General features: G+C 39.7%; 1 protein-coding gene across 3 annotated transcripts; it reads left to right on the top strand.

Moving 5' to 3' along the window:
* The first annotated feature begins 4,630 nt into the window (after positions 1-4,630).
* Positions 4,631-25,680, top strand: ergic1 (endoplasmic reticulum-golgi intermediate compartment 1). 3 transcript variants are annotated; one of them, XM_085476179.1, is made up of 10 exons: positions 4,633-4,785; positions 11,073-11,134; positions 16,569-16,641; positions 17,094-17,188; positions 19,999-20,123; positions 20,700-20,804; positions 20,907-20,967; positions 22,210-22,310; positions 23,041-23,163; positions 24,596-25,680. In XM_085476179.1, exons 1-10 carry the CDS (start codon positions 4,766-4,768, stop codon positions 24,701-24,703), a joined length of 873 nt encoding a protein of 290 aa, XP_085332305.1. In that variant the 5' UTR covers positions 4,633-4,765; the 3' UTR covers positions 24,704-25,680. The 3 variants fall into 3 exon arrangements, with proteins under 3 accessions (XP_085332312.1, XP_085332305.1, XP_085332321.1); XM_085476186.1 differs by lacking the exon at positions 22,210-22,310 and having other exon boundaries at positions 4,631-4,785; XM_085476195.1 differs by lacking the exons at positions 4,633-4,785; positions 11,073-11,134; positions 16,569-16,641; positions 17,094-17,188 and adding an exon at positions 17,219-18,098.
* The last annotated feature ends 266 nt before the right edge of the window (positions 25,681-25,946 follow it).

The following is a 25,946-nucleotide window of genomic DNA, read 5'->3' as shown; positions in this document are numbered from 1 at the left end:
CCCGCTTTTATAAACCCGTGGTTGTGAATGAGAGCTCAATGACGTCAAGGGGACCGCCCTCTTGGATGTCTGCCAATTCTGCGAACGTCATCGCCGACCGTACCGCGTGCACGAGAGCAAAAGAAGGCTCGCGCACAAGCAGGACATTTCTGTACATGCGTCCTGCACGTACGCGGGCACGCGATGTTGACCAACTTTAATCATTAGCGGCTAATGTGTTTTCTTTCTTCAGTGTGTCAACGTTAAACTGTTATAAAGCTATTCTACTTTAATACATTAGGCTGCTAATTCACCAAATTAAAAGTACAATCAACACCAATTTACAGCCTTCTAAGTGTTTACACATCTATTTGTCCTATGCAGTAATTTATAATAGGTGCTTTATGATTGTTTATTTCAGTGCACGCTGCCAGTGTCTTAAAGGTTTTTAATTGTTTAATTCTGGTTCATGTAAAGTCCTAATTTGAAGATCTGCATGTCAGGAAAAAGAGGAATTTGCCAAACCTTTCCATGATGTTAGTGCTTAATTAGATTTTAAATTCGCCTCTTCATCTGAGAGTTGACAAATAACAAGATAATAAATAGATATCTGCCACGGGTGCCATAAAAGTTTACACATTGTTTTTATTAGTCAGCGGTACATAGTGTTCAATGCCCCGAGAGCAACGGCTAACCATAAAAGTTAATCACTATATAGAAATCTGAAGTCCAGTAAATTTCCACATGCTTAGAAACAAAACAGTGGATTGCCAGGAAGGCAACAGCAGATGGAGATCTCTTGACCAGCTACTTTTGTTTCATCCGTGATCTAACTGGAAAAGATGGGTGACATGATGAACTGTTTAAGTCAAAATGAGAGTATGTTTTTAAAAAAACAAAACAAACAAAAAGCTCTGGGAAACCCTTTTCATTTGTTGTTGTGGTTTGCTGACTCAGTACGGACAACACTTCTCTTTCATAATAAGGAAGCTGGAAGATCACTGTTGTTAGAGACCGTGTGTCTGTTGACTAGCCCTACTGTCTTGAAACTGAACAGCAGACACACGTCACGGTTGTTTGGTTGTGAAACAAACATTTACCAAGCAGAGGTGAACGTGTGATATTACAACACTGGACTTTAGGATACCATAACAGTCGCTTATTTAAAAAATTAGGTCACCTAACATATTTACATTTTTTCTTTAATTGTCACACTGTTTTATCAAATAGGTCATGATGTCATTATGACTTTAACCTGACTGAGTGTGGACTTTCAGGCTTGGTGAGTTCACACCTGTCCTGTTCCTGAGCGTCTCTTTGACTTCAAGCAAGGAGGGGTGAAAAAATGAATTTGTTATCTAAGAACGGAAGGAGGCAGAGGAAGGTAACCAGTCACGGTTGAGTGCAGAAAAACTCTCCAGCCGGTTTAACCTCACACTCATGTGAGATGAGTCACATCTCACACGAGTGTGAGCCTGTGAGGAGCTTGCAACAAAGCAGGAATGTTACACACAACACAAGGACGTAGGGTCAAACAGTCTCCAAAAACAGTCTGTACCCAAACATTTTGTCCTTGCAGCAAATCCGCCTTCCTTCCACTTATGAAGCAACAGGCGTTATAGTTAAGGCAGAAACGGGACACCTGACTAAGAGGTTAAGACAGACAGCCAGAACAAAACAAAAGCAACCCTGTGAATCAGTTTTGTACTTTCTTGAAGTAAGAGGTGCCCCCCCCCCCCCCCCCCCCAAAAAAAAAAACAACCAAAAAACCCCCAAAAAACAAAACACACCATCACTTATATCTGGTGTGATACTGGCTTACAAAATATTCTCGGATATTAATTCAAGTTTTACTGGCAAAAGCCAAGTATCATATTTCACCATCTGCAACAGTGAAGCTGGTATAGTTTTCTCCTTTTGAAGCTGCATGAGTGGCTGTATTATGCGTCATCACTGCAAAACGAGACCCAAAGGATACAGTGGGAAATACTACAAAGTCAGGTGTTTTTTTTATGTATGTCAGGATGTGAATGTTTTTCTTTTTTTGCCTTTTGTGTTGCAGCCATGCTAGATCAGGAAATGAAGCGTGGGTGTGGTTGTCACTTGGGTACAAAGTAAAGATATTCAGTTAGGGGATGAATAAGAGCCCATGACTCAGGGGACCTTTGAACAAGTAGCTGAGATTGAAACAGAAACCAGGAGATGATGGGTTTAGGACTGGTGTGAATATGCCTAATTTCTCTGCGGTCATCATGACCAGAAAGCTGGACTTTGCTGTGAGCACGGCTTGATGTATGTGTGAAACTGAATATTAAAAGTGAGCACTGTAAGTAGTTGAAACCATTGCTTTGTTTTCATTCCCATAATAACAGCCTGTAACCAACCAGCGTTCCCATGCAGAAAGGGAAGTGAAACAGAGGATGACAAAGTGGCATTTCCTGTGGTCAGACCGCTCTGTCACTTGCTGACATCTGTGCCTGATTACTGTCATTGTCACTACGGGCTGCACTGAGACATCACTGGGAAAACACAGGGCCTATCCTGTCTTCTAGTGTCTCAACAACAGACCACTTTTCTTTGAGCCAAAAATATTCTGTTTCTTGATATGAGAGTATATGTGTGTGTGTTAAGGAAAGAAAACGAAAATACCTACAGTGGAAAAAACGTTAACTGATAGATTTGATGGATTTTTGGTAGGAGAGCAGCAGATGCATTTCTCAACCATACCAGCCTGACGTATAGGTCTCAGTTTCAGTTTTGTGGTGTTATTTTAGTCCCCTAGAAATTTGTACATGATCGCAATGGATGTGAACCAAACTCATAAGTAATGTTACTGTAAAAACTCACATATTCTCCATTCATTTGTCAGACTTGGAAAAGCTTAGCCGAGGGCTGTTTTGCTTAAAAAATCTATTTTTACTACACATCAGCTGATTTTCTTTCATGGTGACCTTTTTTTCATTTTTGCACGTGAAGGGTAATCTGTGTTGGTCAGATAATGTGCAGGCTTTTGTTTACTTGCCAAAAGGCACAGCTGATGTACTTGGAGTCAACGTGGGAGATTAGATGTTAGCACAGTAATACCTCTATTAGTTTTATTAGAATGGCAATATGATTTATATCACATAGACGCCTCGAGCAAAGTAGTAAACACATGCTGCTTGGCAAGCGTAAAGGTTGTTGATTTGATTCCAGCTAAAGACATAAAACCCTCTCTGGATTGCGTCAAGAAGAGCATCTGATGTAAAACTGCCAGATCAAATGTGCGTAGTTACTCGCCATGGCGGGAGGGGGGGGGGGGGGGGAGAAGGGCAAAGTGTCTTACTTACTTTTAGAAGTAAGAACAACATGAATAACAGTAATGATAAAAACCCATGTTCTTTTATTAAATAACACCTTTCTTTAAAACAATCTATTGTTTGGACTCCTAAAAAGTTACTCAAAACTACCTTTACCTGTCATATGTACAATTGCATAATAGTTTTCTATTCATAATTTATGGACTGGTACTTTTAAAACACTTTTCTACTCAAGTTTAGCACTACAAGCACTTCCTAGTCTCACTCACCAAATCACATTCATACAGCTGTTGTTTCAGCATTCACACACACACACACACACACACACACACACACACACACACACACACACACACACACACACACACACACACACACACACACACACACACACACACACAAATGCATTGGGGGCGTCTTGGTGTTGTGGATCTTGCCCAAGGATTCTTTCATAAGGATACTTTGAGAATGTAGGGATTCATCCACCAACCTTCTGATAGAGTCCTCCTTAGATACAGCCACTGAGGTGGCAGAGTTTTATGTTTATAAATTTTCATTTCTTGGTAAGAAGGAGTTGTTAGCATTATTTTAAAAAAAGGGGAAGAGAACCTTTTCCTCTATGGCAATTTGGCAAAGGTGGTAGAGCTGGTTGGCCACTAATCAGAAGGTTGGTGGGTTAATTCCTGGCTTGCTATGTTCTCATGATGACATAATGCTTGTATGAATTTGTATATTGAGGCATGTTGTAAGAAAATGAGCAGAAAAGTGCTACACAAGTATCAGTGCAGACCAACTGGGAAAATCAAATGAACTAAAGTTTTATTGGGCAAGATGCTGAACCCTGAGTTACCCACAATTCATCCATCACTGCAGTGAGGGTGTATGTGAATGTCAGCTAAATATTTACTTTTAAAATGTGTAGGTGAATGAGACTTGGAGTAGTACATGCTTTTTTTTTAAACATTTTAAAAATATTTTTGTTCTCTTGCTGCACATATTAAAAAAGAAAGCGAAAAATAAGAGTAAGAGCATAACACATGGATAATACTGGATTAAATTTGAGTTTTGAGCAGTTTGTATTGCCCATTTTTGTCATAAAATTCATAATTCCTTTTCCTCTTAAAATTCACGTTACTAAATAAATAAAAAAAACACTATAGTTTTCAGTCAATAAAATTATTTTTAAAAATGTGATCGTATTGCACAAGTTCATCTTTTGTTAATCTTAATGTTAATTTTTAATTATTTCTTAATTTAAAAAACGTTTTCCCATTCATGTTTCGGCCCATTAAAATACGGCTGCATCACTCGGAGGAAGAAGAATCATAGTGAACAGGAAGTACATCTTAGCCAATCAGCTTCTGCAAAGCGTCCTAAGCTGACGTCAGCCCGGTACCCATGAACAACCGGTAGCGTTGAAGATAGTATGGTCTCCTGTTGTTTGTAGTTTTCTTCTTTTTAACGCCCCTGTCCAACGTGCAAACATCATGACTTTCGATGTTAGGAGGTGAGTACGGGGGGCTTCCGGTTCTTTGTGGCGGGATATGAAGTGGAAAGTGGTGGTGGTCTGCTGTCTGTGAGCTCTAGATGAATTAACAGTTGGCTCAGCATCACATGCTACTGAGGCAGCCAAAGTTATCACAATGATGTGTTGCGTTTGACATGAGCGAGCTCGGTTTTTTTTTAAAAAGAAACATTTTTTTTTATGCACGGGTTTTTCGTTAAGTCGCCGCAGTGATGCTCGGGTTTTTGTGTGGGTTCGTTTTTTTGCGCATGTGCAAATGTCCTCGACCAGCTTTGCCAGACGTGAGCCCGATTACAATCAGCACGGTTGGTTTGGTTTACAAAAGAAACTGTGTAGCACGTTCAGTACACAAACATCAAAACATTCAGTCATTAGCCACCAATAAACAGTGAAACCGGAACACAGCCATTGCAGAGCGATTCAAGCTATTAATCTGCAACTTAAACTTGTTTGCCACACTTTCTCTACAGGGCTGTTAAACCTATCAATAGAGTACGGCCAGTTAGAATAAAAAACAGGATGTTTGCATTGCCCATTTGCATAATGCTCACTTCATCCTGTTTGCCAGTGCCAAGACAAATTTAGTAAGAACACATTTTGAGCCAGCCTTTAGATTTTGAATGGAAATCTGCCATATCCACAGTCACAACTGTTAAGTTCACAGAGATGAAACTTCACACATTTATACAGAGTCTAAAATGGTATCTGATAAACTCAACTGCAGCGTGTTCTGGAAACGAATTAAACACATACAAAACGTATCTCTTCAGAGGCTCTGAATAAGTAATGTATTACTTTTGCAGTTATCCTGTTGCTCACCAGACCCAACAAAAGTCATTTCCTAACAGTATTTTAACAACGCAGCTGCTATATTGAAGAAAAACATTTAGCAAAGTCATAAACAAAATATCTTCTATGCATTTTATTTTGACAGCAAATTAAGTTGTAAAGTGCTTGTACTTGTTAATAATATTTATGTTTCCTGCCTGTGGATTGCATTGTTACATTTTGGGCTTATTCAAGTGCCTTTTAGTTGTTTGTCTGTTGGTTTCTTACCATCTAAATTTAAAACACTATCTTTGACACACACAATTAATGTAGCACAATATTTGAGTATGGACTGGTTCTAACCGAGCACTCAAAGTGCCTTTTATTGTAAATGGTAAATGGCCTGTATTTGTACATAGCTTTACTTAGTCCCTATGGACCCCAAAGCGCTTTACACTACATTCAGTCATCCACCCATTCACACACTGGTGATGGCAAGCTACATTGTAGCCACAGCTGCCCTGGGGCGCACTGACAGAGGCGAGGCTCCCAGACACTCTGACCACCACCAGTCTCTTGAGCCACGATCGTCCCTTACTACAAGCTTTAGTCACCCATTCACACAGTGCTTTGTTCTATACCATCTGGAGGAGTATGGGGTTCACTCCCTTGCCCAAGGACGTTTTCGCAACTTTACCATGACCTTCCGAATAGCAGATGACCCGCTCTGTCTCTTGTGCAGAGCTTGTGCAGTTAATCTTACCAGGGAGTCACATTTAGGGCCTAATTGTAACATTAATTCTTACTGGTAGCAGTTTATAAAGAGAGAAAGTTCATATTGAGCAGAATTGAGTTTGGCTTACTAGCGCAACAGTTACAGTTTCTCACATGGACCCTAGGAAAAATCAATTGCCCATCCCAGGTCCTGAGCCACAGCTTCCATTAGTAAATGTGATGTCATTTGCTGATAGGTCAATAGGAACCAACAAGGCTCATATGTGACAATGTTTCAGATAATCCTCCAGCTCTATTTAATGTGAAGTAATCACAGTTTTCAGATAGCTGTATAGCTGTGCTGAATGTTAACGCAGAAAAATCGGACAGATTGATGAAAATGATCAACAGCACGGTCAAACTGGAAATCAGTGTCTGTCATCTTTTTCCAAAGATTACAGCTGTGTTGTGCTGACAGAATGATTTTACTACAGAAGAAAAAACACTCTGGATGAACTGTGTGTCACAAGAGGTCAGATTCTCATCGTTGGATGCTTTGCTTGATGCCTCGATCATACAAAACCCGCATTGCAACAGCTAGAAAAGGCTTGAGTAACTGTTTCGAGGTGTTGTCCTTTCAAAAATACTGCAGGGTTAGTCACCAGCGTGAGGGTGTGTAACACTTTTTGGCTACCATAGATTGCACCATCCACAAAAGTAGGATGTATTCCCAGAATGTGCATGTTATTTATTTCAAAGCGCACAACAAATAAGCTAAAGTGCGAAGCTGGTGTTTTTCTGCCTTTATGTTCATAAATCTGATGAGCAAAAATAATAAGGTGCTAATTTAAAACCTAATTGCATGTATACATTTTCATTTCTTTAAAAAAAAAGACACAGCTTTCCTCAAAGAGTTACTTGTGTATTTGTTAGGGACTATTTTAACCTCTGGATTAATGTACAGTTGGTGTTCTAGGTTTTTTTTGTTTTTTCCCCAGCAGCAGGATGGTGTACACATATACGGTCTTGTGTTCCCCTTCTAATATGTGGTAGTAAATTTCTAGGTTTGGTCTTTTCTAGAAATGCGTATCTTTCTCAGCTGCTGTAGATTGACATTTCAACAGTAATAAAGTTCTTCCACAAATGCCAACTTCCAACAATGAGGATCATCTCATTCAGGATGACCGAACAGCGTCACTGAAGGAACGAGTGAATCACCGAAAGGCTTTTATGCCCAAGTTTAATGTCCTTTAGATTATGTCATTTATTGGCACAAGGACATTTTGTGTTAGCCAACCCGATGATCTGCTGTGTTTATTACATGGTCACTTTAGAGGCTTAATATGGATTCTCCCTGTTTTTTCAATAATTGCAGTAATGACTTTATCGTAACAGCAGTTGGGTTACCTACGTAAAGAGAGAAGTATTGCTTATATTCTGTGGTGTAAGGTGTGAAAAGAAGAACCTTGATCGTCTGTAATGTGGGTTTACTCGGCTATACATGGAACAAACTACTGAATCACCGTGAGTCATTGCCGAGATTCGGCTTATTTATTTAAGACCCTTGAAAAGTAGGCTTGTGTTTTCGTGTCATGGTGTTAACAGCTAGATGCTGGTACATCATGTCCTCCCTAATCACATAACATCTGAGCAGTGAGATGTGACGGAAGGAGATGTGTTGACGGTAATTCAGGAAATTACGAGTGGTACACTGAGATGTGAACCCTTGAACCTCATCATAAATATTCATGAAGTGTTCTGAGTAGAGATAGTTTGATAAAACCACAGTGTCGCATAGGTTAAAAATACATATAGTGAAAGTTTATGTCAGTCTTTTTTTTTTTTTTTTTTACACTTCAGTAGGTGTATAGTCATGTTTTTCTTTAAAGTATATTTTCTTTAATTTAAATAACTCCTGGATCTTTTAAATATTTTTTTAAATTGCTGACTTTAAAAGGTTTAACTTTATAAATTGTACTTTATTATAATAAAGTTACTGACTACATTTTGAAGCTGCGATCAAGGAAATAAGAAACTTTTTAACCAGTTACTTTAAAAGTCGAAAAGCCTGCAGCTCTGCTCTGCTCTGGATTCCACTCTTTATGTTCTCGGATTAGTTCTCCACACTCTGGACTCTCTACTCAGTTCAGCTACGGTTCCCCCGCTGCTCTGCGCAGCAGGCGACCCACCTGTTTCCATGTGTCCACAACCTGCTCTGTCACTACTCAATATTCCATCCAGTCAGCCGGCAGTAATTACTTCTGCTAGCCACTACGATGATGATAACAGACGGCTAGTGTAGCTAATTACAAATCATTAAACTGCTTAAGTTAACATGTGTGACAACCAGGTTAACATTTATGCTAACTGTTTAATACTTGTTGAAGCTTTACTAGTGTCTGACATTTCTCCTAAACTGTTGTTTAGTGTAATGAACATATTAATTTTACTAATGAATTCATTAACCTTTGTCACCTCAGAGTGAACACATTGTAGGACTGTTTAAAAATGTTACAATAAGTCTCTTTAAAAAAAAAAAAAAGGAAATAGTTTAGCTGTGAGGCAGTAAACACAACTCATTTTGGTTACTGTCAAGTGAAAGTTGTGTGTTGTGGCCTTGTCTATTATTGTCCTTTTGTGGTATAATCTTAAATCAGACCTTTATTTACCTACCCCTGGTTTGAAGTGCGGGACACTGTTTGTGAAACAGCGGTGTTATTCCAGTAGGATGACATGATCACAGTATGTTTTTACTTTAATGTCAAAGCAAAATGACGTATGTGAGCGAGGAAGCGTGTCTGCATGCAGCTCATTGCTTTTAACTAGTGAATAGTGTGGTTACATGGGTCACCTTTTAAAATCAGATGATGTGTAATTCGAAATACTTGAGCCAATATTGTATGTGGAGTCAGTGATAGTGATGTCATATTGTTCTTTTTTTCTTTTTTTTTTCCAACACCTTCAACTGTTAAAAACAAAGGTGTGTGTGTGTGTGTGTGTGTGTGTGTGTGTGTGTGTGTGTGTGTGTGTGTGTGTATATATCTATGTATATGTATAGATCCACAGATACACATGTAGTTTTTATAAGGGGAATTTATAGCTTTTGTTTAAAAAAAAAAAAATCCTGTCCACGTAAGCAATGCTATGGAAACTATCTCAGGCCTTATGAAAACACAAGAACTAATGTCATGCATTGTCAGGAGCACACAAGTAGTGATAAAACACTAGTTGTATGGAAATGCTAGCCAATCAGAAGCCTGACTTTAAAAAAAAAAAAAAAGATGGTAAAGGCTCACACATTTGACACTGAAAGACAACAAGGAGTATTTTAAAAGCTCAGTTTACATGTGTACAGAAGGCAAAAATGCACAGAAAAAGGTCAATTTTCTAAAATACATGTGCATGTAGCTGAACTGTTTCTCTAATTAAGCTGGAAAAAAAAACCTGTATTTGTATAACCAAGAATAATCCAAATATATTCCAGATGAACTTCCTTTATGTAAAATGATCCTTTCCTGCCATAATGCTGAACTTGACAAACTGCACAACTCGCATATTCATAAAATGAGCTCAGTTGTTTTACGTTCTTATCAGTGGCTGAATACATATCTCGAACATCTCTGTTCCAAATAATACCACTATGACCACAATCTGCCTTCAGCCTTAGTCTACTCATACCATCTACACCGCAGAATGCGTAAGTAATACTTGAATAAACTCCAAAGACGTGGAAAAGACTAGAACTTGACTTACAAGGCCTTCACATGGTGGGGATGTATATCATTTTGCTCCACCTGTCATGTGAGGAAAGGCAGTGCACATTATCTATCTACATTAGTATGGATGTATACTGTGATGATATACACATAGAGGAATGCTGAATGAGAGTTTTGGGATCTAGGAGTGCTTCACATTAAAACAAAGGCGTTAAAGCAGGAGGTTATGCAACATCGAGAGAAGAAACAGAGGTGGATTACAGGAAGCCCACCCTCATACTTCCTCCCGGCCCTGCATTGCATTAGCTGTGATTATTTTTCTGGACGCTCTAAGTGGAAGAAATGTAGACAGATGTGATTGTTTTGGTAGGAGACTGCTAAGGAGAGTTGAGTGGGGAGATCGGGGTGTGGGAGGAGTTTGCACAGTCAGCCAAAAGATTTTTCACTGCCCAAAAAGGACAAGCGCAAGAAGTCCTGAACCGAAATAGTTTTGGTGTTGAGTAGCAGATTTTTTTCTCCTTCCTTTTTCTAGCTCCTAAAATTGGCAAGAACAGTATTTCACAAGCAGAGTCGATTGTGTCAGGTGGAAATGATCTTCCCATCTCTTAAACGCTGATTTACGAGCAGTTTAAGAAAGGTATTTTTAGAAATATCCAAAAATGTTAAACTGAGGATTTTACCGAGAGTAAATCAGCAGTTCTTATATCCACTTACTGCCAAGAAGATGAAACCATATGATTTAAAGTTGTCGGTGAACTTGTGTTTATGTTTCTGTGTGTGTTTTTGTTGGCTTTGTGTATGTGTGGAGTGTTAGACCTTTGTTGGGGTCAGTTCATAATTACAGAGCAGACATTCAAAGGAAGAGGTTGTAACCCTGTAAAAGTGCGTGTGTGTGTGTTTGTATGTGTTGCGGTTGGCCGTCTGGATCTGTTATATATAATGGCGGACGTCCAAAGCTAACATTCCACCGCGCTTCTGTAATATCGCAAGGCATGATGGGTACAGAATGTGCAATGTTTTTCAGCACATAATATTTACATTTGCTATATATTTCTTTTTGTCTCTCCTCAGATTTGATATCTACAGGAAAGTGCCAAAGGATCTCACCCAGCCAACATACACAGGAGCTTTCAGTGAGTAGTCCTTCACTCACAGGCCAAAGTTATGAGCATCTACTTTAAGGTTTTCATTTTTTTGTAATTTTTTTGGGGGGGATTTTGTTCCACATATGTGAAAGGAATTCCTGAATCTTGCTTCTATAAATGGAAGATGCAAAATGTGGCAAAATAAGATGTGAGACGTAATCACTTTTTCCAGTGAAAGTTAACTGAAAAGGTCATCCTTCGTGACTGTACAGCTGCTTGCAGTAGTTTGACATCAGCCAAAACACTCGTTCTGACTGCTCTGGCTGCTGGTAGCAAAATCTGCCTCTGCAGGACTTAGAGTGAGAATTAACACAAACCAAAGTGTAAAGGCGATAAACCATATTTTGAACAAGTAAGATGGCATGTGTTAATGTTTGTGCCATAGGTGCTTAGATTTGTGTGTATGGGCTATCTTTGTGCTGATTAAGGCTACGTCTACACTAATGCGTTTTCGTTTTCTCTCCGTTTTAGCCTCCCATCCACACTGAGACGGCTTTTTGAAAATGAATACATTTGAAGACTGTGCGTTTGCGTCGCAGTGTGGACAGTGAAAACGTAGACTTTCTAAAAATGATGATGCATTTTAGTCATGTGATGCAGTCATGTGACCAACTAAACAAAGATAGCAGAGGGCATTATACAGCGGTTGTTTTGTTTGCTCTCAATTTTCACAGCCCTATTAAAGATTAATATCAGTTTGTACCAAGGTTATTATCGTTAACAAAAACTAACGAAATAACAAAAACTAGAAGTGAAAAAATATTTTCGTTAACGGAAATAAAAATTAAAACAAGACTTTGCAAAAAAAGGAAAACGAACTAAAACTGTAATGAGTGTTCACAAAACTAACTAAAATTAACTGAATTTATAGCAAAAATGTGTTTAGTTTTCATTGATGTGTGTGTGTCATACAATAGTCTAGGGTGAAAATGAAGTGTAGTTTCCAGGTTTTTTTTCTTGCTGTGTCTCATTATGCCAGCAGGTGGCAAGTACGTTAGTCGAGTCGTCTGTGTTGCTGCTCCGTCCCACGCAGAATCGTGTCAGCAAAAGTCGGGAGAAATCGCTGCAGTCCAATTTCAGATTACTTTGAATATGATTGTGTTTTAGATAAAAGCAAGTGTCTTGTAATGGAATGAGACAAATTATGTGGTGCATTTCTAAAGGGAAAAAAAAAAATCCCACAAACCTTAAAGTGCACTTGAAAAGCTCGCACAAGAAGGCTAACCAGGCTTACCTTGAGAAGGTAAAGGAGCACGCCCAATCCTCATCCCCAGAAACAGAAGCTTGCCCCAGGCAAGGCAGCGTGATGCATCCCAAGTGAACTCCACAAAAAACATTAATGCAGTGCTTCCAACAGCGACCCAATGGCTGCTAGTTGGTCAATTCGCAGGAACATCACAAGCGAGAGGAAGCGTTGGTGAATATGTTTATTGAGCCTGGGATATCTACACAACTGTGTGAGTCAGTTGCCTTCCAAAAGTTTAGCAAATCACTTGAACCAAAATTACGAAGACCCAGTGCTGCAAGAGTTAATAGTCTCATTGGGGCCAAGATAAATCTTTTATAGTTGCCTGGTATCAATGGTTGTTCATCTGCCCTAATTTTATTTATTTTTTAATAACCCATAGGTTCCCTATAGGTGGGAATGCGAGTTGTCTGTCACTGCGTGTTAGCCCTGTGACAGACTGGCGACCTTTCCAGTGTGCAGGGTATGGTAGCTGGAATAGCAACATACCCAAGGATAAGCAGAAGATAAAAATAAAAACTAAACTAGCAAACAAATGGTAAAAACTAATTAAAACTGATATAAAATTGAAAATCTGAAGTCAAAACTAAATAAAAATAAAAACTAATGAAGATTGCAAAACTATTAGCTTTTCTTCAAATTATTTAATTCTCACTCGCTCTTGCTACTTTGTACTTCTGTGTTACTCGCAGCAACAACTTCACCTCATTGTCAGTCCATTTAAAAAATTTTCCTCAACCTTTTGCTGCGACGTTTCAAAGAGCCGGAAAGTAAATAAACGGCTGACAGAAATGAGGCAGGCCGAATCATCTGGCGCTTCACGCATGCGCAGGACTGGAACGTAAGCGTTTTCGGCCGTTTCAAAGTGGACGCACAACTCTGTGAAAATGACTGAAAACGCTAGTGTGGACGCGGAGTGTTTTCAGTAGAAAACGCCATTTTCAAATCTATCCGGGCTAGTGTGGACGTAGTCTAAAGGCCTCAGCTTATTTCCATAGTAGAGTCAATCAGTTCACTTTAGTGTAAATGTCAGTGTTTAATTTCAGTGTAGCTTTTAGTAACTTTAGTATTAATATTTTAGTAGTTCAGAATGGGTGTTGCAAAATGAACACAGCACTTTTTGATTATAGTTGACTCACAATTATAGACATCTCAAATGAAATAAAGGTATGCAACAAAGTAGAACTACAACATACTATTTTTGTTCACTATAATAAAAAGAACTTGCTCAACTTTACATTAAAAAAAAAAAAAAAGTAGAAACATACTAATTATTGAATATCAGAGCTGCTAAAAACTATTTTTTTAAGCTAAGCTTTGTAAGCAGGGCTAACCTAGCATCATTTATCCTCTTGGCTTGTTCACCTGTTTAGTGATTCACTTTTTTAGCAATAGTTAATTGAAGTATATTAACAGGAACATTTGCTTGTCATTAATCAACCAGACTGAATCAACCAGAAATAAAAAAAAAAAAAAACTTTCATCTATAGCTAGCCCATCTTTATGCTAATTACATTCTAGCTCTGGCATACAATACACCAGCTAGTCAAAACACACACACACTTTAATCCAAAGTTTGTTTTTGGAGGCATAATGGACTTTGTATTTTTTTTTTAACATAGAGCACTGTACAAAGCTCTGAATCCACCACACATTGCTTTATATTTTGCATGGAAAGTGGGTGCAGTAATTCTAACGAGACACTCACTGTTGTACCTCTCTCCAAACGGTCGGGTGCGAGAAGTAGACTGAAAATATGTGACAAATGTGCAGCCAATGTCCAGTGAAAAGCATAGAAAGACCTTCAGAAAGCCTGAGGAACTATTGTTCTCTTACAATAAAGTCTGGCTCCTTGGAGTTAAAATACAAAGAAATTAACGGTGACTCGAGACTGTTGCACAGTACTTTATTTTGATTACTCTGATGTCTTTAAACCGCCTCATTCTTAACTCAAAATGACATTTGAGTCCTAGCAGGGCTTCACAGTCTGTAACCTTCTTCTTCAGCTTGAACATAAAAAGTAAATAGAATCAGATGCCAGTCCCTGCTCTGGGAGGCAGATGTTTAGGAAAACGATGACAAGTAATTGTGATTCAAGTACTTCCCTTTTGTCAGCACAGAGGTATGCTCTTATGTAAAAAGCAAACAGCTTGGAGCAGTACCTGTTTTAGCACATCTGGTATGACAAAAATGCTAATAATCATGCTGTCTCATAGTCACTGGCACCTCAGGAGTCCTCAGTGGAAATCTGACTGCTTTTTCCTGTCAGGTCATGAGTTTTCCTACTTGTCATCAATAAGTCATTGTGTAATCAGGGGCTATATTGATTATTCACTGCTTGATAGAAGACAAGAGCTCTGATGACACATTTTTGGCAGCAGTCGTATTCATTAGTCAGCTGACAAAGACACATAGTAGGAAAACTCATGACACAGTGGATAAACTAAAAGTGTTATTTCAGTATTGGACCCTTTTAAGGCAGAGAAAAATAATTTTCTGTATGGACAGCAGAAAGAAGTTACTAAAGTTATACACTAACGTTTCCACCCAAGAGGAAATGGATATAAGTTTTTCCTACACTCAGTTAACTCCCTTCCTGTCTCCATCCGCTGTCTAGGGATGACGCCACTGGTTAGATTGGGATATTAAAAACCTGTTAATGCTTCATCCACAGCAGGCCGAATAACATTCAGGCCACGGTGGCAAAAAAGAACCAGAGCCTGCCTTTTCACAAAAGGCCAAATATTTGACCCTCATCTGCTTTTGTTGCCCCAGGGCACATTCTGCAGGGCTCAGTTTACCCTAAACAAAAGCTCTGTTTGGCCACTGTGGTTTCTGGAACTACTCATGGTTTGGATTTAATGTAACAGTCTCTTATTTGTCAGATTTTTCTCTCTTAGTATTTGTGTGGGTTTTTTTGCCCGGGCTGATGTGGAAAAAAATAAAATAAAAAATCAAATTTGCCTGTGCTATGTGGGGAAAATGAGCCTTAGAAGGAACAAAGATGTAACAAAAAAGCCACATCTGATTACATAAATAGGGCTAGTTTCAAATGTCAGTGACTGATTCATGGTGTTATTGTAGCCGATTCCTTTGTGTCACAGTCCAAAGAATGTCCGAGCTGTCCGGATAAGCTGGAGCGTAAATAGAAGACAGTCATGTCTTTGTAAATCATTTCGGGGTGTCAGTATTTCCATTGTGAGACTATTAAAAATCACTCATCTTTAGTAATCATCGTCCTATATTGCATCCTTTGAAGGCAGGGAAAACTTACTGTACAAGTTTTTTAATGAACCTGAATTCGTAATCTATGTGTCACAGTGACACTCCCTTGTTTGTTGGTTAAATATTACCTTATGTAAAGCTTCCTCTAGCCGCAGGTCCGCCTGTGACGCCCTGCTAAACCACAAGGTCACGTGACTGTGCGAACCTAGGAGACGGTTGCCACGTAAACATGCCTCACCTGCTGAGCGAGAGCTTTCTAACCAAGGCTCTCACCATACCAGATAGACCACAGACACAGATCAGTTCCTTCCACATTTATCTTAGTAAACACATAGCCACTCTTTTATTTGACTCTTCGGCTGATTAGTTTGGCACATGGAGGGAAGCGGACGACCTGGCTGCTTCTCCTTTAGTGTGTTTTTAAGCTTAGGCTTTATGTCGGCACAAAGACACTGAACAGTTAAAGTTAATTTTTCCTACTTTGGTGTCTGCTCAGCCTCTTTTGTGGAAGCCATTTTTGGTCTGGGTGACTGTCAGTGTGTGAGTTTAAGGAAGCCTAAAATGTTGTTTGTAGGGCTTACTAAGGCGTAGCATGAGATCACCTCTCTCAAAGAAGAAATGCTGTAATGGCCGCCTGCTGTGCTGGTATTTAATGTGTAATTACTGTAGGAGGTTCTTTAAAAGAAAGAAAAAACAACATAATGGGAGGGCTAACACTGTCAGTAAAACTGCTATTTAGGGATTTATTTTTTTTAGCTGCTGTGATTTCATTAATACCAATAGCTTACGTCAGCCGTTCCTTAAGACCCAGTCAGTCCAGATCATTTGACTTGCATCATTCTGTGTAAAGCTTGTGTAACTTCTATGTGAAAGAAGTGATATATGAGACATCACCAGTGACCTAGGTTTGAACAGTGTCTTCATTCTGACTCTCTTCCTCTTTGCCCACAGTTTCCATCCTCTGCTGTGTCTTCATACTCTTCCTCTTCCTGTCTGAGCTGACGGGATTCATAGCCACTGAAATGTAGGTACTGCCGCTCGTCTGTAATATCCTCCGGCTGAAACGCACAGTTCCCTGGTTACCACGCAGGCACAAACAGGGACTTAATTATGAATGTCAATGCCCTCATTATGATGTATTCTGCCCAGCCAGTGTTGTAACCAATGAATGGAGTCAAATTTGTGACAGGAAATTGGCTTTGTGCATGCGTCAGCCTCTTGGCAATGTGTAATAAGCAATGACTTGGTAAGGGTGTGACAGAAAGGAAATTACACCGGCAGAGATACACAAATGCTCTCTCCTTGCAATTTGGCAGAAGATGAGTCCCCTACTATTAAAGTGGCGCACAATAGCATGACGTCGAGGGAGAAAAGTGTCTTTTTCTAATGAAAATACCACATTTCTTTAAATTAAAAGTTGATTTTCTGTTCTAACCATTTCTAACCTTTTTTTTTTCTTTTCTCCATCCATTGCAGTGTAAATGAACTGTATGTGGATGATCCCGATAAAGACAGTGGTGGGAAGATAGAAGTGAGTTTAAACATCAGTTTGCCAAACTTACACTGTGATTGTGAGTATATACATATATACAAATATCTATTTCTTTGCATTACATCTTCTGTTTCTGTATTTTTTTCTTCCACACTTTGTAAGGCCTCTTTTAACAGTTTGTTTTCCCCTTTATCTGACTCATGCTTACTGTGTGCCCTGTCATTTAACCTGTCATATTAGCAAAGGATAAACTATCCCTTAGATAAAGAAACAGACTCTCAAAACTACAGTGATGTGCAAATGTCTTGAGCAAGCCCTCAGTTCTTTATTAGTTCATATGATTTTTTTTTTTTTAAAACCACTTAGCGCTGACCTATGAATCATTCAAGTATAGAAAAGGCACAATTTAACAATTCAAGGGACAAATCAGCTATTTTGTGTCCAGGCATAACAGAAACTTAAATTTTTAGCTTTAAAAATAGCGGTTAATCAGCATCAAAGACCTGACACAGCATGCGTCTGGACCTTCAGTTGATCCATTTACTCTTCACTGAAACTTCAACGGGCTCGGTGAAAGGGTGTGCTCTCAAGAAGCCATTATTAATGATGATAAAGAGGGAGAAAAGCCTGAGGTATACCAAATTGCACAAGAATTGGACTGAAAATCAATGGCAACGAGTCTTATAGAGTGATGAATCCAAATTTGAATTATTTTGAGGATATTGTGAAAATTGATGGAATTATAAATGCAGAAAGGTCTCATAAGATTTTGATTTACTATACAGTATCATCTGCAAAGTGTTGTTTGGCAACAGCTTTATATTTCAGCATGTCAGTGATCCCAAACACACTGTCGGTGCAGTAAAGGTGTAGGTGGAAAGAAAAAAACACAATGAAACAGCTTCAGTCAAGGATTGCCCACCACAGAGCCTGGACTTCAGCATTTTTGAAGCAGCGTGGGATCATTTTGACAGAGAACAGAACAAAAGGTAGAAACATCCAAAAAAGAGAACTATTAGACGATCTGTCTAAGAGAGTTCAGGCTGTGTGAATGAATGGGGGCCTTACTAAATATTGACTTCCCACCTCATTAGAACTGTTTTTGCCATATAATACTGTATTTCCATATATGTTTTAGTAACCTGCTGCATCTATTTTCCATTTTCCTAGCAAAATGTAAAGAAATGAGGCATGCTTTAGAACATTTCACAATACTGCATTGGCAGTTTTGGTCTGGCATGCTCATAGATAAGACGAGAGCATCCTCTGTATCTCCTGTTGAATCTCGTGCTGCCACACAGATGTGATCTGTGTTTCACATTAAGTCGCCTCTACTGGCTCGTACCCTGCGCTCAGATGTCTGTGTAACGTGCGATTGAAGGGTACTAGGTCACTTTTGTGCTCCTCGTGCCTTCCCCCAGCCCCTCCTCTAAAACTATGCCAAATGACAAATCGCTTGCACAAATACACCGGCAGGTCTCGGGACAGCGCAGAAAACTCACACATCGATTCAGCTCGGGCGATATCCAAAAATGGAAAAGCTTATAACTTGCTTGTGTGAAAATTAAGTCCAGATTTGTGCGATAGAGGCTTTGGCACGCAGACACACAGCTGCTGGCCATGTGTTCAGACGAGCTCACTCACTCATGGCATGCCTAAACAAAGGCCGTCCCCCTGCCGTTACTAATGAAAGCTCTTGATGATTGTATGTATAGGTCGTTTTGTTTAATTGCAAAATTGAAGCCCTTTCCCTTCCCCCCTCAAGTTTGGGTCCCATTTAAATACCAGCTCAAACACGTCGGTTTGACCACACAGTGCAGCTGCACGTAATGAGCAGAAATGTTCCTCTCCTCACGAGTTAATATTCTACACAAGTCAATTTTCCAAAGAGCTTGTCATCCGCTGCAAATTTACTTCAAGGAAGAGGCTCTTTCATCATGGAAAACCTGACATTTCCATCCCCTGGTTTTAGCGTTTATCTGCTCTGCTGCTCCAGAGTTAAACATCATCTCTCTTCGGTGACCTTTACCGGTTGCCCCGCCTTGATTTGTGACTTCATGGAAAAGCACATCCGCGTGTAAATAACCTTATACTAACCTCCACTTTCTTTCTACCTGCTTCCAGTCCGAAATGTCTTAAAAAGGAGAGACAACCATCTCTCACTGGCGCATACACACACACACACACACACGTCACTTATATTTATGCACTGTATTTTGAGATCTGGATAGAGATGGAGAGGGGGGAGAATCCCGTCTTGAATGTCAAAGGTCAGACAGACGGCATGTGGAGGTTTTTAGCACAGATCAAGCAGACATCCCTCTCTCTCTCTCTGTGCACTCGTGGGTGACATAAAATGCAGGCAGGCTCTGAAAATAGGCCACTGCCAATGTGTGCCACCGCCGCCTAAAAGAAAGGGGTGAAGTCTAGATGGAAAAACACCGACACGGGGAGACGGGGGTGATTGGGTATCGTAAATGGTCTGATTGTGTGTTTACTCTGTGGGTCACTTTGTGCAGTGATAATCAGATATTCTCTTTTTCTTTTTGAATAAAAAGTGCTTGTTTGGTTTTTCAAAATAAAATAAATAAAACAGCAACAACAAACAGCTGCTCATATTTAACCAGAAGGTGGTGATGCTCCCAGATTGCTGATTTTTGCTGAAACTCATCAATAAAATAGGCAAATATTTGTTATAGAGTTAAAAAAAATCACTTGAGTTCATCATTGTTTTCCGGATATCTTAGAGATTAAAGTAATCACTAAAACAAGTCTCAGAAAAACTGTCAATGTTTTTTTTCTTTTTGTTGATTCCTTTCTGTTGTTTAACGAAACGATTTATTGGCCGATCGTCCTCGCACTCGTCTGAGTTTGTTTCTTTGCTTTCAGTGGTGGGTTTGGACATCCAAGATGAGATGGGACGCCACGAGGTCGGTCACATAGAGAACTCCATGAAGATTCCCCTCAACCAGGGTGATGGTTGTCGCTTTGAGGGAGAGTTCAGCATCAACAAAGTAAGATCTCACCTGAGAGTGCGAGAAGCCTAATCCATACATGCTGTGTGAATCACTTATACTACTGCTTCCCTTCAGGAAATTGCAAAACTCTGCTTTTCTGTGCCCAGTAGTTACACTGTGATGGACTGGGTCGGGCTGATATTTGTATTTTACTGACAAGCAAGCTTGGATTGAATGTCAGTTTGTATATTTGAGTTGGACTCGAGTTAAAAATGGAGATTGCCCCCACCAACCTCTTGGGTCTAAATTGAGTTACGCTAAATTGAGGCTGCTCTTGGATTTAGTTACACCTATCCGTATAATCTAGGCTCCATGAAGCTGTGTTTGTCTCACGTCTGCATCTTGTGCGTCAGTCTTTCCACTGCATTTACAGTGATTAACCCTGCAGTTGAACAATTGACACTCATGCTTGGGGGAGTAGTTGGAAATATGTAAAACACGCGCGGTTGGGAGGCAAGGAACATTTAGTTTCCAACCAAATGCATTCAGGCTCCCTCATTAGCTAACTAAATGTCTTGCAGGTGCTTGTGGTGTTAGGCACAAACCCACCTCAATGTGTTTATTTGTGTTCAGGTACCGGGAAACTTCCACGTGTCGACACATAGTGCCACAGCACAGCCTCAAAGCCCTGACATGACCCACACCATCCACAAGCTTGCCTTTGGAGAAAAGCTCCAGGTGGGACACATTTTTTATTTATTTATTTTTTTTAGATGGAGAAAGTGGAGAAGAATAACTGCCATATTAACACAGATCTTTTCTCTCTTCATTGTCACACAGGTACAGAAAGTCCAAGGAGCCTTTAATGCTTTAGGAGGGGCAGACAAGATGTCATCTAATCGTATGTATCTAGACAGCAAATGTAATAATTATGACCAACTTATGACAGTGCTTACGTACACCATATTGCCAGAAGTATTCCCTTGTCTGCCTTCACACACACATGAAGTTGAGTGTCATCATATTCTTAATCCATCGGGTTTTATATGCTGCCCCACCGTTTACAGCTTTAAATCTTCTGGGAAGTTTCCACGAAGTTTAGAAGTGTGTTTATGGGAGTTTTTGACCAGAAGCACATTTGTGAGGTCAGACACGGATGTTGGACAAGAAGGCCTGGCTCACAGTCTCCGCTCTTAATTCATCCTGTTCTGTTAGATTGAGTTCAGGACTCTGTGCAGGCCAGTCAAGTTCTTCACACATCAAACTTGCTCATCCATTTCTTTATGGACCTTGTTTTGCACACTGATACGCAGTCTTATTGGAACAGGAAGGGGCCCTTAGTTCTTAATAGAACTTAAGGGGCTGAGCCCAACTACTGAAAAACAACCCCGAGCCATAATCCCCTCTTCATTAGACTTTACGCTTGGCATGGTGCTGTCAGACAAGTACTGTTCTCCTGGCACAAAAACCCAGACTCGTCCATCAGATTGCCAGAGTCGTCACTCCAGAAAACAAGTCTTCACTGCTCTAGAGTCCAGTGGTGACGTGCTTTACATTACTGCATCCAATGCTTTGCATTGAGCTTGGTGATGTAAGACTTTCATGTGGTTTCTTTGCCATGCAAACCCATTCTATGAAGCTCCCTACACACTGCTGTTGAGCTAATCTGAAGTCCACATGAAGTTTGGGGGTTTGCAGCGATTGACTCTGCAGAAAGTTGGCGACCTTACAAGGTGCTTCATGGTTGATTGCTTATGACTTCCGCTTTGTTATAATACCACTAACAGCTGACTCTGGACTATTTAGTAGTGAGGGAATTTCACGATTGGACCTATTGCAAAGGCAACATCCTATCAAGGTACCACACTTGAATTCACTGAGCGACCGATTTTTAAAATATGTTTGTAGAGCATTAAAGGTGATTGATTTTATACAACTATGACTGTGGGAGTGATTGGAACACCTGAATTCAATGGTTGGTAGGTGAGTGAATACCTTTGGCAATGTAGCTTAGGATGATGTAATGTCACAAGACACTCACTGGACAGAACTACATGGGAACTTGTTTTACAAAGACAGCATTCATCTTGAATACTGAAGATGCTTTGTTTGTCTTATTTAATTAATGTTATGTCTCTTGCAGCTCTTGCTTCACATGACTACATATTGAAGATTGTACCAACAGTGTATGAAGACCTCTCAGGCAGACAGAGGTTCTCTTATCAGTACACAGTAGCCAATAAGGTACCGCATCCCTGCACTCATTAGCTGATGACCTTTTCTCATCATAGAGGCAGCGCGTCCATGTCGGCATACGGCCGGAGCACGTATAGCTCGTGTTAACATTGCACTCATCTGAAAGTGAAAGCTCAATCCTAGTGACTGGAAAAACTCTCAAGATGTCAACAAACCATAAAGGAAAAAAAGAAAAAACACTTCCTGGAACTGTGTAGGAAGACAGCTGGGAGTGGAGTGTGGAATAATAACACTGCAGGTCAGCTGTGAAGAAGGGACAATAAGGGCCTGAGCAAAATATTTCCAAAACCTAATTTCCAAAGCGTAAATAGTGGTCCAGCTGAGGCCCGCATCCGAGCTTGGACTGCGACATTCTTCTGCGTTGTGTTAAATGTGTTTAATGTGGTCAACATTATTGTGTCGGGCAGTTACTGCAGCACTGATTTTGGAGAAATGGATTTATATATACCGCCTGATAACGTTGTCAGCTCGTAACAATAATTCAATTTACATTGTAGCCTCCTCGAGATTGCTTCATTGGAATAATATTCAGCTGAGATTCATTTTTATTGAATCATTTATGACTGTGGAGTGACTTATTCCGAAACTGATTCTGTAGTGACTCACAAACACCACTGCCACCGCTGTAGATGAGAATATGTGCCGATTTATTTTATAAACGTAATGGGATTAAGTTCCTCACTTGTAATCTTTTTTTTTTTTTTCCCCCCACACACAGGAATATGTTGCTTACAGCCACACGGGAAGAATTATCCCAGCGATCTGGTTCAGGTACGATCTCAGTCCGATCACAGTGAAGTACACGGAGCGGAGACAGCCCCTCTACCGCTTCATCACAACAGTGAGTAAACACAAAGCCCGCGGCCCCAAAGCTGTTTACAAAAGCCGCTTTTATTTGAATTGCAGGTCTTTCAAGTTCAAGTCCAAAGATCAACTTTTTACTATCCTGTGCAAAAGTCTTGAACCACACCTTATTTCATTATATTTTGCTTTCAATGAGCCAGATATTCTTGAATTGTTTTTAAAGGGCTTAAGTAATAATTTTCCAGCTTTTCTGAAAGTCTTTCACAGTTTTTCTCTGGACTTTGGCTGCTTTTTCACTCATTTTCAGTCGTGTACGTGACCTTTTCTGTTTGTTTGTTATGCCACCTATGAATCATTCAAGGATAGAAAAGGCACCTGACTCAGTGAATGAACTAGTGTTGTGTTTACACATAACGGACAACTCGGCAAATAACATATTTTAAATCGTATCTTTAGGCACTTTGTTTTTATCACAAAAGCACCTTTATTCCAGTTTCTTTAGTTAAGTCTATGAAAAATGTCAAAGATAACAGTTTTTATGCCGTGTGGCATAAAATAGGATTTGCGCAACAACAAAGTGATTCCCAAAGAGCTGGAGACTTAAAAAAAATGAGAAAACTGTAGAAATAGATGACAGCAGAAGACGTGTCAGGCATGTTCTGAAGAAATTGACCTGAGAGATGCATCTGGCCCTTCAGTTGATTCATCTGCTATTCGCTAAAGTTGAATTAAAATTTGATCTCAGTGTAAGGGTAGCGGTCAAGAAGCTGTTCTTAAGGAAGGGAAATGAGGAGACAAATTCGTGCATTTTAGCTAAATATCTCAGCTTTGTGATTGAACATCTTCACTGCCCAGTAACAGATAGAAAATAAGCCGTTCAAATGTTTGCTAACATGGTTAAGAATAATGCTGCTGGGTTGATCTCTGATCAAAGCCTGGCTAGCCGTTCCCTCCTTTTTCTAGTTTTTGTGCTAACCAAAGTCTAACCATCTTCTGAATGAAGCTTTCGTGGTGTTGGTATGAAACTTAATGACCATTTCCTAACTCACTGAACTCCCTTTGTCTTCCTCAACTCCCTTTGTCATCGGTGGAATTTTGGCGTAGCCTGTAGCACCTGATCAGAAAGTTTCCTGTTGACTGATAATGCGGTCAGGCTTGAGTTGGCAGCCTGCCTGATGAGCTACACCATTATTCGTCTTGTGTGTTGTTTAGGTTTATCATGACTTAAGGCATGGGTAGGAGATGACTGTGTTTTTAATGTGATCATGAGTCACGGCTCAAGATTGTGAGTCAGCCTACAGCAGGGCTTTTTGTTGGATTCCTATAAATTCCGTGGCGTTGGCGCAGAGCATTGTTTTGATAAATAGGATTAGGCCCAGCTGATATTGAGACTTAAGAAGAAGACATCAAAGCTCTGAAATATGAAGCCTGACAGGATCGTTTTTTCATTTTCTTTCTTTTTTTTGTAGATTTGTGCCATCGTCGGAGGGACGTTCACAGTCGCGGGGATCATCGACTCCTGTATTTTCACTGCTTCTGAGGCCTGGAAGAAGATACAGATTGGCAAAATGTCATGATGACTGTTTCCAACCCTCTCCTCACATCTTATTTATAAGTGCAAAGTTGCTAGCCTGTTAGCTAAATCCAGTCCGAAACGACCTCCTTCAGGAGATTGTATCACCTTGTCCATATAAGAGTCTCGGGCACTTGATTTAACTACCAGGCTGCAGGGATGCGTCTGTTTTATTAAAGATCCTCTCGGGCTCCTTCTGCTCCAGTGACGTGAGAATGCTGACTATCACATGTCGGCTTCCTCCATCTTCAGTGTCAGGAGGGGAAAGGAGAGGAGATGATATCTTTTGTTACTGAGTGTGCCAGGGATTCATTCTGTATTTTTTTTTTTTTCTTTAAACGTTGCAGCTGATATATTTAGAATGACACGAAAGAATAATAATAGACATCCACATATATTAAATCAAAGGAACATTTTTTTAATCATGGGTATAGGAAATGATATAATTCAGGGAGTAAATGGCATCAAAACAGGATCATCTCAGCCAGATGTGTTGTAAATTAGGAGACCAATTTAGATTTTTGGTCCTCGTGTGAAGGAAGTATTGTCAGGGTTCATAAAACGTGCAGAGGACGGGATGAAATCTAAAGCGTAGTGTGTACAAATAGCATTTTGTGTCATGTAGCGTGGTCTGTCGTTTTTATCTCCCGTATTCCACCTGTGTGCCTTTTGGCTTACTGTTAAACCGTACAGGATCATCAACAGCTCTCTTTGTGCCACTGAAAGCTTTTCAGTTTCTCCTGCTTGTTTCAGTATCGGTGCAGCATTTATCATTGTTTACTTTACAGTCTCTAGTTTCCACTTTATTTCTACTCAGTCTCAGTGATGGCAAAAATATAGTGAATGTCTGTGTTTGTTTGTTTTTCTATTCTTTTTTGTTTGTTTGTTTATTTACATGGTACATGATTTTTTTCAAAAAAGAATTTTGGTGTGGTTTCAATAAAGGTTTGTTTTTAAAAGGGACAAACCTGTTCATCAGGGCCTCTGCTTCCTTTTATTCTGTTGTCATTACAACACTCCCTGTTATGTCAGTGATCATCGCTGCGTTAAAAGCACCTTAAAACCTGTTTTTCTACTCTGAGTACCATCCTTTTCTCTTTAACGCTCAAATTACTGTAATCCCTGCGCTGTCCTCAGAGGTTACGATAAAGATTACTCTGGTATGATTCATGTTTCCAAAAAAACCTCAGAAAGTGATCTGTGAACGAGTTTTGGCTTTAAAAATTTTAGGTGTCTTTTTATTTCTT

Source organism: Copadichromis virginalis, linkage group LG2 (genome assembly GCF_057382275.1).
Source record: "Copadichromis virginalis isolate Kocher_CV1m ecotype Utaka linkage group LG2, C_Virginalis_male_GT1.1, whole genome shotgun sequence".
NCBI classification, from domain to species: domain Eukaryota; kingdom Metazoa; phylum Chordata; class Actinopteri; order Cichliformes; family Cichlidae; genus Copadichromis; species Copadichromis virginalis.
Note: the sequence above shows the minus strand (reverse complement) of the source record. Positions and strands in the feature narration are given on the sequence as shown.

Bases quoted from the DNA above. Each gene is read 5' to 3' on its own strand.
- ergic1 (XM_085476179.1), top strand. From the start codon at position 4,766: ATGACTTTCGATGTTAGGAG. The intron at 4,786-11,072 runs GTGAGTACGGGG...GTCTCTCCTCAG, and splicing joins ATGACTTTCGATGTTAGGAG to ATTTGATATCTACAGGAAAG. The intron at 20,124-20,699 runs GTAAGATCTCAC...ATTTGTGTTCAG, and splicing joins GAGAGTTCAGCATCAACAAA to GTACCGGGAAACTTCCACGT.